Genomic DNA, 17,283 nt, shown 5'->3' with positions numbered 1-17,283 from the left:
TTTTGAAATTGTTCCAGTGCTGAAAGAATGGACAAAAATTGGCACAAAAACTCCAATCAAAGTCATAAAAAATTAGATAATAAAATAGGAAACTAAAAACTATGAGTTCTGCCACTCACACTTTTAATTTTATGTGGCTAGCTAAATGGTTGATTCTAAAACAAATTAGATTAATGTTGATATTTTGACAAATAAGAATGTTAATGATTAAGATAAAATAAGTAATAAAGATTGTGGATGTCTAGAAATGTCCTTAAAGTATGTCTATAAATATAAAATGTGCATAACCAGCCAAAAAAAAATGCCTTTTAATTCAACTACTCTTAATCTAATCTTTCCTGGAATATACAGTATTTGTCCTTTTGCAGTGATTTAGAAATTGGAGCAGGAGTTTTTGTGTCTCACCCTAACTCTTTTTTTGTTGTTTTTGAGATGTATATCAGACTCTTGCACTGAACCATGACTTCACACAGAGCCAGTCGGGGTTTGGATACAAAAACTCTCAATTTATCTCAGCGTGTTACCATCCCAATGATAAAAGCCATCAAATGCACCATTCAAAGTTACCGCTGCGTTAATTTAATCGCCAAAGTATGGAGAGTAAATACAGTAAATACAGGACATGCTCAAATGAAATCAGAAACCAGCGGAGCTACAGAAAGCGTTTAATATATTTTGTCAGCTGCAGCTCTCCTTCTGCTGTGATTGGTTAATTGATAGTTATAATTGATTGATAATTGATATTTCCTTCATCCATCCAGACTCATCTTCAAATGTTCTGCTAATCTAAGCTTTCCAATCTCTTCCTCAGCTGGCAACTTGGGATTCCACTCGCGGTCTCAACGGCAGCCTAAAGGAGAATCGAATAGAGAGTGGCATGCAAGGAGTGACGCTCAAGATCGTAACGTTGCTGGTAAGTTGTGGGCGAAATGCTGAAGTGGAAATGCTCCGAGTGGGCAAATAAGTGAGTCTGTTCCATACGCCTACTAATGAACAGCAGAAGTGTTTTATTTAAAGTAGATATACATCTGAAAATAGCCTATATACCTTTCCTACTTTTCCTTTTGATTGCTGTCTTTTCAATTTATTTTTGAACATAATTCTGATCTTTTACATTTGTTTTTTTCCTCCATTTCAATACAAGTTGATTTTCTTTTACACTCTATGTTTGAGACATTGTTTTTTGTTTTTTTTTATATATATATTTTTTTATTATTAGCATACCTTCACCAATTACAAACATATGAAACAAAAAAAACAAATACAGGGTATAATAGTATTGTGTTCATCCTGTGGTGAGGTATCATAGTTCAACAACAGTTTTTTTGTGCCACATTAAATATTGGACCTGAAGTGAGTAATCTTTGTATTATTTGCAAAGATTTAGAGACATTGTTTTTAATCTTTTCTTGTCTTGAACATATTTTTTGGTGACAAAATGATTATAAATCTAATATGAGGTAACCATCTGGCAGACCTCATACAGTAACTGACTTGGCAGGCCAGATTTGGCCCCCAGGCCATAAGTTTGATGTTTGTTTTAGACCATTTAATGACTGTCTAGCCGAGTAAAAGGTCAACCGTAGGAAAAGATAATACAAAGTGTAATTATAAAATACAAAGAAAAACATTATTCTCTAACAAAACAAGTTTATGATAATAAACCTCAGTTTTCTTTTAATATGTTTATGAAGTTTGATTTAAAATATCATTAATGATTTATTATTTTTTGCTTAATATTTTGCAAAACCCAAAAAACATTTATTACACATTCTTCTCCTACCAGCGGATTCCGACTGAATCATAGATGTTGACTCATGTTATGAGGTTTCAAATGACACATTAAAATATGGTGTCATAAATATAAGTCGATTTGCATATTTTTTTGTCCATTTTTTTAAGATACACAAAACTTGATTTTTTTATGAAATCTACAGTATATGTAGAATACACTTGGTGGTTAAATTGTAATTAACTAAGTAAAAATGTACTGAGATAATAATGTAGTATTTATTTTTATATATTATATATGGATTTATATGGATATCAATTACATTGATTGTTACACTGTATGTTGGGTAATATTACTTTCATAATTTAATGTTTATTTACGTAGATAGATAATCAAAGATCATACAAAAATAATACATCTTCCTACTCCTGTTAATTTTAGGTTTATTTTAATTACTTTGCCTGGTATAGGCAAATAGTGACACTTTTATACATTCAATTAATTAACTCCTGTTATATATAATCATAAAATAAATCAACAAGATAATTGCCTGACTTTCAAAAGTATCAAAACATAAAACAGGAAGTGCAGCAATGAGTGTAATTCAAATTATTTACTTAAAAAAAAAAGAATTATTTCAACCTTGCCGGACCACTTGTCTTCTTTGTACCAGAAAATCAGTTTCTCATGTAAAAATTCACAGAAATACTCCAGATAAATCCCAAGGTCTTTTCATGGTCCAGTGAGCTGTGATGCGTGACTGAGTCTAGGACCAACCAAGGACACAAAACAAATTTGAACTCATCCACTTGATTCTGTTTGGTCTGTTCTCCAGAGAGCCGTTTTGAGAATCTCTGCTCAATCTTTTAGGGCATTTAGAGGAGCAAAAATCAATGCCTCTACCATTTCTCTGAAGAAGGAAAAAACTCACTATTGTCCCAAAATCAAGTGCATTTTGCCCACCTTGTCTTCCTCCCACTTGTCCTCCCTTTTTTCTTTTTCTTCTCTATCACACATGGTTTGGTGAAACTACATTTATTCAAAGGTTCTGCTGCAGACGCCGGACAGGTTTACGCAGTCAAATGTTAGTGAGTTGACAATTTGTATTCGAAAATGTATTAGGTGGCCATATAAACTAAAACAAAGTTTTATATTTGAAAATGTAGACTTTCGATTCTTACTAGCTGTTTGTCTGTTAGTAAAACAAAATCAACTTTATTGTTTAACTTTCCTGGTAACCTTAAAAAGTTTCCCAGTTCTTCATATGAAACTGAGCCCCTGCTGTGAATCAGTATTGAAGTCTCTCCAGGTGGGTTTAAGAACAATTTGACTAGTAAATATCATCCTCAACAGAACAGCTTCTAGAGAGACTTATACTGAGTCATGATTGTTAATTAAACCAATAATAAGATTAAAATTTAAAAAAAATGGCATATTGATGCTTTAACTGAGGAACACACTTTATTTTAAACTTTTGAAGAAATATGTTTGCACATGTTTCAGACACCTTAGTCGAAAAAGGTCTCTTGGCTTCATTAAATGTTTTGTTTTAATATTGAGATTCAAATCTAATTACCAAGTCCATACAAAAACTATAACAAGTCATTTTAAAAAGGACTTTTTTTGTTATTTTTTCATAATCTTTCTTTCATCTATTCTCACACAGAGATCATTTGTTGCTACGCGACTAGAAATCCACATAAATTGTGCTTCAACAAAAAGAGAAAAATAATACAAAACAGTTATATTTATTGTTTAAGCTCTCAATAAATTGCCACCTAGATTAAGTTTTCTGTTCAACTCAAATTCTTAGCGAGCCACATAGAATGATTACTCGGGCTACTTTAAGCCCCCAAGCCTTTGTTTTGACACTTGTGTCAAGTGTGTCAACCCAAAGTTGATCCTTTACATTTTCCCTGCTTTGCTCACTGATGAGGAGATTCTGGTGCATCTTGATAAGTAACACGTCTACGATTAAACACACAAACTCATAGGATTTAAAGAGAAACTCAGATTTGAGAAACAAATAAATTCATCAGAATGGTCCAAATCTGATTCCATATTGTGGAACTTTCAGGAGGAGCCGTTTGTGATGGTGGCTGAGAACATTCTGGGTCAACCGAAAAGGTACAAGGGCTTCTCCATCGATGTCGTGGACGCACTGGCCAAGATTCTTGGCTTCAAGTACGACATTTACCAGGTGGGCGATGGGAAGTATGGCTCGGCTCTTCCTAATGGATCCTGGAACGGAATGATCGGGGAGCTCATTGGAAAGGTGTGTTCTGATGTCCAGAGAAACGTTTGCTGATATAAAAAGAGATCTCTGGATACTTTTGCTCATTAAATGTGTGGCTGGAAAGCATCTTGACCTTCCTATTAAGTGTACTTATCTACTCTCATAGCCTTTATTCTTGTCACGGATATGACCGTAGTATTTTCTCCAGCCTAAAAACCCAAACAAATAAAAACGTTTTCCTTTACTTGATCCTCACACTAAAAACAGACCAGTAGAGACTTTACCATGTTCTTGAAATTTGCAAAATATTTAACAAACATTTTTATTTTCCTGTACTGAGTTAGTCTTGTGGTTTAACGTTCAATTGTCTATGCAAAAGTCAGTCAAACATTTTATTATTACTACGAAGCCCTTCTTCAGCTACTCTATAGATCCCAACGTCAGAATGAAATCAGATGTTATCATCTTGTGAATGGTTGTGTGTCTTTGTGTGCCCTGAGACGGACTGGCGCCCGGTCCAGGGTGTCCCCTGCCTGCCCAGCTGCAGAAAATGAGTGAATGAAGAAATGCCAATATAAGCCTTTAATATTCTAGCCCCCGAAATGTCTTTCCTTTGGTATCACTTATAGCCATCAACTACATGTATAGTAAACTAATGGTTTCTTTCTTATATATTTTTTTCCTGACAGAAAGCTGACTTGGCCGTGTCGGCCATCACCATCACGCCTGAGCGCGAGCGCGTGGTTGATTTCAGCAAACGCTACTTGGACTACTCGGTGGGAATCCTGATGCGGAAGGCTGAGGACAAGATCAACATTTTCTCGTTGCTGGCTCCGTTCGACCTCGCCGTCTGGGCGTGCATCGCAGCCGCCATCCCAGTGGTCGGCATCATGATCTTTCTGCTTCGCCGCATCCAGGCTGTTCGCAGCCAGAGCAACACAGGAGGCCATCCAGCGCCGTCTGCCTCCACCTCACTCCAGAGCGCCATCTGGATCGTTTACGGGGCTTTCGTGCAACAAGGTAGGCGATACGTTCAGGGACACCAGCTTTACAAGAAACATTCTTGGTTGACCAACTAGTCTGATGACTCTGAGTCAAGTATCAAGGCTGGTCAGTTATTCTATCAACTAGTTTATGAGTCATTGTCTATTAATTAATCTGATCTCATCAAGTTTCATGATTCAAGTTATCAATAATGTTATTTGCTACTAGCTTGGTTTTCAATGAAAAAGAAGCATTGAAAAAGGAGATTAAATGTATGTAATGAGTATGTTAAGTTTTTGTTTCATTGAGGATTATTTATTTTTCCATTCCCCTTGAGTAAATACTTAAAAAGTGAGCACATGCAGCCATTTGCTAATATTTATTTGACCCTTGTAAGGTCATTGCAAATATAAAAGTGATTATGAATTTCATCTTGAAGGAACACTTTGTATGAAGTGTTTGTTTTTTTGTGTACATTTTAAGGATATATCACTTTATTTATTGAAACATTTTTTCGGAAAGATTAACAAAGTTAGACTTACTTAGTGTACTTTTTTGTAGGTTTAAACCTTCAATTCATGAATAAGAATGTGTTTGTTTTAAGACTTAATTTGGTCAAGTTGGTCCTCAGAATCATTTATATTTTAATTTCTATTGTAAATGTATCTTTTTCTACATTTTCCAATATTCACCTATTATCTAACGAATCTTCACAGATTTTATTAATGATTTACATTGATTAATTTTAATTTAAAATTTTAACTGAATTTAAATTAATTTGTTTTAATAATTTTACATTTTTTCTCTCCACTCACAGAGTCATATCATAGGACATTTAATAACCAGCTCTCCCTTTAAAGACTTTGACTTCTGCAAAAACATCAAACTTAAGAAAAATGTTTCTAATTTAAATTTAATAGTACTCTTAGGTGGAAAAATCTCCACACATTAGGTGATTTACACTGATAATCTTTATTCTAAAAGTAATTTTATATATATATATATATATATATATATATATATATATATATATATATATTTATAATTCATTATACATTTTTCTTAAGGTCTTTGGGTTTAGTACCATTTCAATTAAAAATATTTGATTTAAGCCTTAGGCTCAAGTTGTCCCTCAAAAAACTTGAAAATATTCACTTTTTAAATGTATTAATAATTATAATTTATAATCTACAAACACTCTGTATATGATTTACATTGATAAAGCCTAAATAATATCTATACATAATTTAAGTAATGCATATTTCAGTTTTTTTTCCAATTCCTTCTTTCCATCCCTTAGCTTCACACACCCTCAAAGCAGTCATAGTATATATTTGGATCACCTAGAAAATGTAATACCCAGCCTTTACATTGATGCAAGTTTTATTTTGGGATTAATTCTCCAGTACTATGTAGGGAAACAGCAGTGTAAAAGAATATATTTGGAGGAGTAGGTTAAACCTTAAACAATGCCATTCAAAAGTGTGTGTGGATGTTAGTAAACAATAAATTCTGAGTCAGCTCACTCTTGCTGCCTCTAAAGGTGCTTTTTGTCAAGGAGAGCCTCTCTTGGTCAGCTCTGGTGGTAATCCAGGTACGTCTGGTTTGGATAAATGGCTGAACAGCATCTATCATCGTCTGGCATGTTTCCAACAAGCCTTTTTTTAAACCCACTGCCCAAAATGTTTCACGAAAAGTTAAACTTCATGTCTCTCCGTTCCTCTTCTCATCCTATCTCTTATTCCAGGGGTGACACTTTTTAGTCCGGCAAATATGTTTGCCTTTTGATCTGAGACATGCATTTATTTTTTACTGAATCTTTGCTAAAATATGTCCGTATTTTTCCGGCATACTTAAAAAAAAAAGAAGCACATATTGATTAATTTTGTTTGGCATTGTCGTTCTGTTTCTGAGGGAGAATCTCTGACGACGCAGAAAGATTCAGTTGCAAGATAAACATTTCATATTCAATGACCTTAAGAAATGACTTGACGCCGTATAGAATAAAAATGCTGCTGCAGTGTCACATATCTGACAAGGCCTTCACTCCCCCCCACCCAAGCTGTCCGAGGACTCAGCTGTGTTGATTGTGACGCTTTCAGACAAATAATGTTTCATTACATTTCAGTCTCCTGAATCTTCAGATGACATTTTCATGACATTTGTCCTGTAAGATGTTCTTTTATTTCATACCCAGGAAAAGACGTTTATCGTAGCTGACAAAACAAAGAACTAACATTGCCGTAAAAAAAAGACAACTTCTCTAACTCCGGGGGTACCCAGATGGATGGAGAAAATAGTAAGGGTAGAACTAATAGATAGGAGTTTAAGGAACCTAAGAAGGTTAATAAGTTTACTTATTATATCTTTGATTTGTTGGTGCTAGACTATGTAAAGCTTTATAGGTTAAAATAAGGATTTTAAAATTGTATTCTAAATTCTACTGGAAACAAATGTAAAGAAGACAGCACAGGCGAAATGTGTTCGCGCCTCTTAGTCTTAGTCAGGACTGCAGAGTTCTGAGAGACTTTTTTGAACATAACATGAGAGAAGAGTTACAATAGTCCAGCCTGGAGGTAACCCAGTATCAGTTTTTTCAGCAGCATCCAAAGGAAGGAAGTGCCTGATTTTTGAAATGTTACGAAGGTGGAGATTTGTTTTATGTGTGAGTTAAATGATAAGTCCATGTCAAAGCAGACACCCATATTCTTTCCAGTGGTGCTAGTAGCAGGAGCAAGTCAATTTTGGAAAGCTAGATTAGTTAGTGATTGTCTAATATGTTGTGGACCAACTAGTATAACCTCAGTTTTGTCTGAGTTCAGTAAAATTAAGTTTGGGGTCATCGAGGACTTGATATCTGTAATACAGGACTTTAGTTGTGTTAGCTGATTTTCTTTCATTAGTAAGTAAGTAAGTAAGTAAGTAATATTTATTTATATAGCGCTTTTCGAGACCAGGGTCACAAAGCGCTTAAACAATCAAAACAATATTCAAAAAAGTACATACTTTAAAGATCAAGATAATACTGAGCCTGACCATGAATAGCTCTGAAAGTAAGAACCAGAATTTTAAAGTTGATCCTGAAAGAAACTGGAAGCCAGTGTAGAGTTTTAAGGATCGGAGAAATGTGAGTTCTTCTACTTGAGCGGGTCAGAATTCTCGCTGCAGAGTTCTGAATCAACTGCAGACGAGACAGCTCCTTCTTGTTAAGACATGAAAACAAACTGTTACAATAGTCCAGACGAGAAGAAACAAACACATGGATTACAAGCTCCAGATCATGTTTCGACAACATTTTCCTAAGTTTAGATTTTTCTCAGTTGAAGGAAACAGTTTCTGGTCAGTTTTCTGCAGTGTCGAAAAAAGAGACATGTCTTTATCAAATACAACACCCAGGTTTCTCAGGCTCAGTTTGACAGACTGACCTAAGTCACCCAAGTACTGACTCAACCCTGGAACCTTATCATCAGGAGCAATCACCAGTGTTTCAGTTTTGTCCACATTTAGCTGTAGAGTGTTTTCACTCAGCCATTGTTTGATTTCTAGCAAACAATTGACTAAGCTGTTCAGCCTCTGGGGCTCAGTTGGATCAAAAGAGCAGTAGAGCTGGATGTCATCAGCAAAAATGTGATAAGAAACATCTGGAAATCTCTGAATGATTTTACTGAGGGGAATCAAGTACAGAAAAAACAATAAAGGACCCAGAACAGAACCTGGAGGGACTCCACACAACAGATCTGCCGATTCAGACCTCATTTGATTGGCAGATACACTAAAACTGCGCCCAGAAAGGTAAGATGAGAACCATTCTAACACAGACCCAGACAGTCCCACTTCATCCCTCAGTCTTCTCAGAAGGATCTGGTGATCAACTGTGTCAAAGGCTGAGGACAGATCCAAAAGAACCAGAACAGTGAATTTATCCGAGTCAGCCGACATCATGATGTCACTGGACACTTTCAATAAAGCTGTCTCCGTAGAGTGATGTTTACGGAAGCCAGACTGAAACTTCTCATGGATGTCGCTCTGATCCAGGAACAAAGACAGCTGCTCAGACACCACCTTCTCCAAGATCTTGGACAAGAAAGGGAGCTTAGAAATAGGCCTGAAATTACTGAGGTCAGTTGGGTCTAAGCCTGTTTTTTTGAGCAGAGGCTCCACAATGACATGTTTAAATGCATTGGGAAACACCCCTGTGGAAAGGGAGAGGTTCACCATATTGGTAACCCAGGGGCCAATTACATCAAATACTTTGATAAAAAGCCTACAAGGAAGGACGTCATCTGAGCAATAGGAGGGTTTCATCTTGTTCACTAGTGCCAAAATATCACCCAAAGAGTACAGCAGTGAAGGAGGACCAAGAGGAGGAGAGGGGCTAAGAGACAGTAGGGGTTCCAAACAAAGGGGGAGAGATTTTATCTTTGATCAATTTAATTTTGTCAATGAAAAATCTCAACAATGCATTGCTGTCAGCTTCACAGAAGACAGGCGTGATTTGAGGAGCAGGATACACGAGAGAATTAATCGTGTCAAACAAAAAAAAGAAAAGTTTTTTCCTATTTGCTGCTACCAGTTTGCTGATGTAATCAGATCTAGCAGTTTCTACCATCTCATTGTAAGAAGTCAACAGATCCCTGAAGTGAAGTCTATGCACCTCAAGTTTAGTAGACTTCCAGAGACGCTCAGTCTTTCGACAAAGTCTCTTCAGACTCAGGAGATCTTCATTTGTCCAAGGGCACGGTTTTTTCTGAATTTTCAAGTTCGATTTAACAGGTGCCACTTGATCCAGTATTTCAACACAATGATCAGTGAAACAGTGAATCAAAGTGTCCACATCTGGGCAGTCATCAAAGGAAAGAGCGTCAAACATAGCAGAAAAACTGTCTGCAGTATCGGCTGAGATGACACGCCTCTGAGACCTAACTTTCAAAGGCTTAGGTTCAGGGATGAAGTCCAGGTTAAACAAGACAAGAGAATGATCACTCAGATGGACATCATGTACAGATACATTAGAAATGTCAAGGCCAAGAGTAAAAACGTCTAAATTCTAAAGTCCAAAATGTGGCCTTTTTGATGAGTGGGTTCAGAAACATGTTTTGTCAAAATTAAAGGCTTCTGTTAAAGTTAAAGGTTCTTTATCAGAACAAGATGTGACGTCATCAACATGATGATTAAAGTCTCCAAGAAAAAGAACAGATTCCATTTGAATAATGGAAGATAAGAAGTCACTAAAGTCTTTCAAGAACACCGCCGCAGGACCAGGCGGGCGGTAGATTGACACACAATAGAAAGGTCTTGTAGAACCAACCAAGATCATCTGAGACTCAAAAGAAGTGAATTCCTGTGTCTGAATCACTTTGCAAGAACAACTCTCCCTAAAAACAGTAGCAAGACCACCCCCACGACCAGAGAGGCGAGGCTTCCCCCAGCACAGCGCTCCCTACTGGACAACTTCGTTCAGATGAATTAACTCTTCCTCTCTCTGCCAAGTCTCAGAAAGGCATAATAAATCCAAATTAACTCTTGTGAAAAGATCATTAAGAATAAAGGATTTATTAGTAATGGAGCGAACATTTAGAAGTCCCACATTCAGCACCGATGACGTCACTGACGACGCCGCGTCACTGTTAGGCGCGCAGAGCGAACAGCGGTCACGTGGGTACCAGCTGTCACTCACGTTCAACTCGGTAGTAAAAGCCGAATTAAAGAAAGGAAATGAAAAAATCTTACCACCTTTTGTTAAGGTCTGGACAGACGGCAGCGCTGATGTGTCGTCTTGCTCTTTAGCGAGTGGAATGTCGATCAAACATCGATGACGTCCGATGACGTCAGAGTTGTTCTGAGCGATCGCGACTGCGCGTCTCATCCTGACCTGTACTCCAGACCGACTCGATCGCTTGTGGAAAACGCCCGGTACCCCAGAGATCAAACGATATTCCACAGAGTCCGAGTCTATGAGAAGCGGAGCCGGAAACACGTTCACATTAGGCTTCTTTGCCAAGTAAACCTTAGTATGTGTTGATGAGAGGTGGTTGACATGTACATAATTATTTCTGTATGATAGATTTTAACCAGTTTAGAGCAGTTAAACGTACGCCTATTTGGTTTTCTAGCCTCTGTAGAGGAATTTGGTGTCAACAGTGTAAAATGAAGCACTGAGATCTAGAAAAATAAAAACTGAAACACAGATCAGAGGCCATTAGCAGATAGTTACTTACCTTTACCAGGGCGGTCTTGGTGCTGTGGTGATCCCTAAAACCAGACTGAAACACTTCAAATTGATCGTTGTCATGGAGATAATCACAGAGCTGACTTGCAACCACTCCAGAATCTTTGAAATGAAGACAAGATTAGAGATAGGCATATAGGTAGTGTGAACCTCTGGATCAAGAATGGGCTATTTAAGCAGAGGTTTCATAACTGCAACCTTAAAAGTCTGGTGCACATAGCCAGATGTCAGCAGCCACGTGGGAATAGGATCCAGAAGACATGTTGTGGATTTAGAGGAGGAAACAATCAGAGACAATTTCTGAGGACTGAGAAAAATTAGTAAAAATATGGCTTAGTGTCTATGTCCAGCAAAGTTGCATTGGTTGTATTAGAAGATTTTAGGAGGTCTTGAGTCTATTCTCTAATAGTTACAATTTTTTCATTAAAAAGTTCATGAAATCACTGCTACTGAGATATGGAAGGATGAACTGCTACAGTGCTGAATAAGAACTTGGAATTATTCTTATTTGCTCTGTAAGTGATGAGTAATAGCTGGCTCTGGCTTTCCAAAAAGCTGCCCTGTATATTTTCAACTTGTCTTGCTAGGCCTAGTAGAATTCATCATTTTTTTTGGAACCCCATTACTTCTCCAGTTGTCTTTTGAGTTAGTGGTGCAATTAAGTCAATCATGATATAAAGTTAATCTGTAATGCTGTCCAAAATGTTAACAATGTCATCGTGATTATAGGTGTAGTTTTCTGTGCTGAGTCAGTGAAGTTAAAATCAAAAGTTATTAATTAATTGACGGTCAAACAAAATTGAATTCTGGGGAGAGACAATAACGTTTTTAATTTGAAGTCCATATGCTAGAACAAGATCTACTGTGTGCTTGAAACAATGAGTAGGTTCATGTACATACTGAGGGACAGACACATGACTCAAGTGTAGAGTTAAACCTGTTAGCTAAGCTATCATGAACCGTATCCACATGGATGTTAAAAACACCAACAATAACCACTTTATCTACTACTACTAGTTATATTACTAGTACTGCTTCTACTATTATTGATACTATTCATACTACATAGTTTATCTATCTATCTATCTATCAATACTACTAGTTATATTACTAAAACTGCTACTACTATACTACTGCTACCGCGACTTCTACTACTACTACTAATACTACTACTGCTGCTACCTCTACTACTAACATTACTGCCACTACAACTACTACTACTACTACTACTACATTATTATTATCAATAACCATAAACTTGATATATGTTATGCTGCTGCATTTAAGTGGTGTCTGATCAACAGTGTTGTGTGTTCTTTAGGAACTCTAAAACAATATTGTATGAATTGCTGCCACATGAATGTTGTTTTCTTGATCTGACTGTACAATGTTTTATTTATCATTTATTTGCACTACTATTGTTGAGCCACTTGAACTGTTGTTAACAGCCATTTAAAGTAATAGAGAGTATCATCTTCTGGTCTATTGAAAAAAATGTGTAGCTTCATGAAGCTTCATCCACCCATCATTAGTTTTTATCACAGTTTAGCTTCTGAACTTATTTATTTGATCTGACATTATTGAACGTCTCTCTCAGGAAGCGACTCCATCCTGGGATCCGTGGCTCTTCGTATCGTCATGGGAAGCTGGTGGCTCTTCACGCTCATCGTGTGTTCGTCGTACACAGCCAACCTGGCGGCCTACCTCACCGTGTCACGCATGGACAATGCAGTGCGGTAAGTCTGCGACTCCCGTAATAATTCCATCATCAGGCAGTGCTCCAGGCACACAAGTCTCCTCACGCCGGTCGATCTGCTTCTTTGCTGTCAGTTCTTGACGCATTGCCTAACAACTGGCTATCCGCGGTCCAAATGCTATTTGGTGCTCCCTGCCTCCCAAAAGAATGGACGGAGAGGCGTTCTGATTGTGTTGGGCACAAACTGCCGTTGAGCAAACATGTGGACACGAGAGGCCAGAGAATGAATGCTGAGCAGCGCTGAGCTTACCTGAGAAGAAACCATGTTCATCATCTTCATCCCACCTCCAGTGCTGATGCAGAATTGAATAAAGCCAAGTGTAAAAGGAGAAGTGAGTAGGAGGACAATTGCAGAGACGACATTGAGAGAAAAATAAAAAACACTAAATTCTTGGTAGCTACTCAAAAATATGTGTGGGAAGAACTTGTTAAATGTTGCAAAGATTCAATAGAAGAAGCTCCGGTGGACAATTGGTTCAGATCCCATGGACAGACTCATCAAAATAGCCTCTAATTCTTTTTTACAATTTTTATTTTTTTTCAAGAAATACACAGGACATAAAACAACAATAACAAAAGCAAGAATACAAATAGATAAATCAAGAATCATACAAGAGAAAACAAAACAAAAAATATTAAGAATAAATTGAAAATAATAATAGTAATAACGTTCCAGCATACAGACAAAAAATTGAGAAACATGTTCCAGTTCCATGTTGCAGTTAATTAATCCACATATGTAGGTCAGAGATTCATTCAGACTCAAATAGCAGCCAGAAACGGCCCCCAGATCTTGACAAATTTGAAGTGAAAGTTGGACATTGTGTATTTTATTCCTTCAAGATAAGAGAGAGAAACCATGTCATTTAGCCATTTCTTAAAACAAGGGGGAGATGAAGATTTCCATTCACTTAGGGTAACTCTCTTAGCAACAACCAAACAGAAAGCCAGAGCTTGTTGCTTATTAAAAGACAATTTAAAGGATGACTTTGAGCATCCCCAAAACCACCAAACCATTCTGAATAAGATTCACATTGTATGACTTTGAAATAATAATTAAAAGAATCCAAAGAGAGAAGAGACCCAAATGCTTTTAGCCTTCCATCAAGATATTTTCAAGTGAGCCCTCAGAGTTTGTGCAGCGATCACAGGAAAGTGATTGAAAAATTGTATTGAGTCTAGTTTTAGAGTAGAGCAACCTGTGAGCGACCTTAAATTGATGAGTTGATGTCTAGTGTTTATAGAACACAGTTTGATCCTACACAATCCCCTTCATCAGATATATTCGCACCCAGATCCTTTTCCCAATGTGACGAAGGGGCTGACATATAAAATAAAGAGACAAGTAGGGAGATCAACTTCCTTGCAGTGGGAGCAAGATTTTCTTTAAAATGTATGTTGTTTTGGTAAAAACTGAAAAGATTAAAATGGTTGGCGAACGATGCATACCTATTTAAGTACAAGTCTTTGATGGTACATACACTTTGCTGAGACCACTTAATGAAAACTGGGTCCATATGTCCTGGTTTAAAAGATGGGTTTTGACAAACATTCCCAGGACATGTGGCTCTTCGCCTGTCGTCAGCCGTCAGTATAAATAAAGCTTTACAAAAGTGCAGGTGGCTGCGGGCACCAGGGTGAAGTACTTCTTTTTCCTGCAGTTACTTCCTATGTTTAAAGAAAACATTAAATATTTATGTGCCCTGCTAAGTTGTGAGAGGATGGATGGAGAAAAGGAACAAGAGAAGGAAGGGAAAAGAAAGACTTTTCTATGTTTATCCATAAGTTGTGAAGAAAGTATAAACCTGAATATAATTAAATACTGTCTAAAGAACAGTTAAAATATTTTTAAAAGCCATTTTCTTCTTATAATATGTTTTTACATACTTTCAAGGTTTTTGTTAATTTTGTTCCACAAATATTAAAAGTTATAGTAATAATGGAAATGTAAAATATAAAATATTCGGGAAGTATTCGATTTTTCTTTACTGATTAGCTTAAAATGTTACGTAGTATAAAAAATAAGTAAAAAGGTGTTTCTATATGATATTCAGATTTATACTTTTGAGTGTCCAAGAGTATTTAGTTTGAGCAGATATTATTGTTATCATTTTTTGTTTGTGTACATGTTTTTTTTATCAGAAAACAAAGCGTCACAGCAATTGATCATTTTTGTGTTGCAATCAAACCTACGCCCGCTAGATGGCAGCAGTCATTGCTGAAGAATGAATTAAATCTTGCGAAATCATGATCATCTGACTGAGGATGAGAGGAAACAGTCGACTCCAGCAGCTTATAAAGCTGATGTTTGGACATTTTTTGGTTTCAAAACAAATTAAAGTAGTTACGACTTCATCAACAGTCATATGATCTGTAAATTTTGCAACACCAGAATCAAGTTTTTGGCAATACTACAAATATATCCTTGTTCCTACAGTATCACAATACATTTTAATATATTGTATAGACTCTGTATCATGATATGTATAAACACATTCTTGACAATACTCTCCCCAAATAATTTACATGTTTGACAAACGTAGTTTAGTCTTTTTTTCTTCAATTTTTTAAAATATCTGTATATTGTAATCTAAATACAATTATACAAACAAAATGCATTATTTTATTATTTTGAGGTCAAAACCATCAGTTTTTATGTCCTGCATGTCTCTAGGAAGTGAATATGTTTCTGCACAGTAAAATCAATAATTTAGTATAAATATGTATACATATATAGTATTTATAACAATTATTTAGTCCATTGAAGAAGAAAACTGCTCATCTATTGTGAGACTTTTCTACATGGGGCTGAAGTTTTGTTGTGAGAAAACTTGAGGCAGGTTTGTGTGACACCAGTACTCAGATCAATCAGAGCTGTGGGCGAACAAAACATATCCTGATTTCCCGACACCTCAACAAGGCATAGAGAGGTGAAACTTTCAAGTTTGTTTGCGTGACTGCTAGCAATCGAGATCTTCATCCCACCAGTGTTTGCTGCTCTGGTTTGAGCCCTAATAATCACAAAACTGACACTCAATCCTCCAACACGCGTCTCCATCTGTTTTCTTCAAACCATTCATTTACTAAGGGTCAGATGTAGATCCCACTCACTCCAGATGGACTTCCTGATGGGCTTCATATAGACATCATTAGTGGAAAATGTATTGCTTGTTTTATATGTATTTTACAAAGAAATACTTTACATATTTATTTCTTAATACAACAGGACCAACACTCGCCCAATAATAATAATATTATTACTATTTTATTATGTACCATGTGTTGTTGTTGTTTGTTCATGTTCTAACCCTAATTTTCTTATCAGTAGTTATATAGATGGACCCAACCTTAATTATGAGATTAGTGCCCCACCCCAAAATACCAGGAGACATTCGTTACTATTGTTACAAACATCCAATATAAAATATACAGTTTATAGCACATAACATGCCAATATGTATTTATTTAAATCTCCTAATATTCAGGAGATTTTAAATTAAGAATATAATTTTTGGGAACTATATTAGTTCAGTTGTCAAAATCTATGCTTATGTTCTTGTTTTTGGAGTCTAAACACAAACAGCTTCACTCAGTGAATGATGCACTAATTTTCTGGTTCAATAGCTTTTGAAACGACAATGGAAGGAAGTCCTAATTACAAGGAAACCTGCATTTACCAAATATGTAACTCTGTGGAATTGGCAATTATCTCACCATATAAAACAGGACTCCTGAATGGACGCCCATTTCTTATTGCCTACGCAACATCTGCATAATGGCCACTTTAATCAGGAGAGACTTGTTTTCAGATATTAAGTATCCTTCATAAAACGGAGATTACAGAGTCCAGCTCAGGCTCTTTTACGAGTTAATGTCCAATCAGGGCGATGGACGACATTAGCGCTCATCTTCTGAACACCAATCTGCTCATGATTACCCAGAATTCCGGTCGGGGGCTCGGTCTTTATAAAAGCTGCAGTTTTGGGAGAGTCTTGGCTCCAGGGTTGTGCAGCAGCAGCTCCGGACTGCAGGTGCAAATCATTTGGATGATAAAGAGCCGGCCGATACGTGATTTGCTCCAGTGTGTACAGGAAATGGAAGTGGATTGTGGGTAGAAAATAGGGGAAAAGAAAAACAGGAGGGGGCATTCATGAGATGCAAAACACTTTTAAATGAAAGGGATAATGCTGACATTAAACTGAACTGAACTGAAATGAAGTGAAGAGTCCTATTATATTTGGAGACTTTAGATTTTAGATTTATTTTATATATCCTTCAATAACAGGACTAGAACATTTCTTTTTAAATCCTACATGTTTCAAGATCACATTTTTATACCAAACCTA

At 36.5% G+C, this 17,283-nt stretch overlaps 1 protein-coding gene across 3 annotated transcripts in view; it reads left to right on the top strand.

The window, feature by feature from the left end:
* The window catches only part of grid1a (glutamate receptor, ionotropic, delta 1a), a 304,537-nt gene that overhangs the window by 271,133 nt on the left and 16,121 nt on the right, over positions 1–17,283 (top strand). For all 3 annotated transcript variants that reach the window (XM_087802185.1, XM_087802186.1, XM_087802187.1), the window contains exons 9-12: positions 812–913; positions 3,810–4,007; positions 4,658–4,988; positions 12,779–12,917. In XM_087802185.1, the coding sequence (XP_087658311.1) occupies positions 812–913; positions 3,810–4,007; positions 4,658–4,988; positions 12,779–12,917 (770 nt within the window). The remainder of the gene's footprint in view (positions 1–811; positions 914–3,809; positions 4,008–4,657; positions 4,989–12,778; positions 12,918–17,283) is intronic.

The sequence above is a fragment of the Callionymus lyra genome, chromosome 11 (genome assembly GCF_982586985.1).
Source record: "Callionymus lyra chromosome 11, fCalLyr1.hap1.1, whole genome shotgun sequence".
Classification (NCBI taxonomy): domain Eukaryota; kingdom Metazoa; phylum Chordata; class Actinopteri; order Syngnathiformes; family Callionymidae; genus Callionymus; species Callionymus lyra.
The sequence above is the reverse complement of the archived record's forward strand: the minus strand, read 5'-3'. Positions and strand labels throughout refer to the sequence as shown.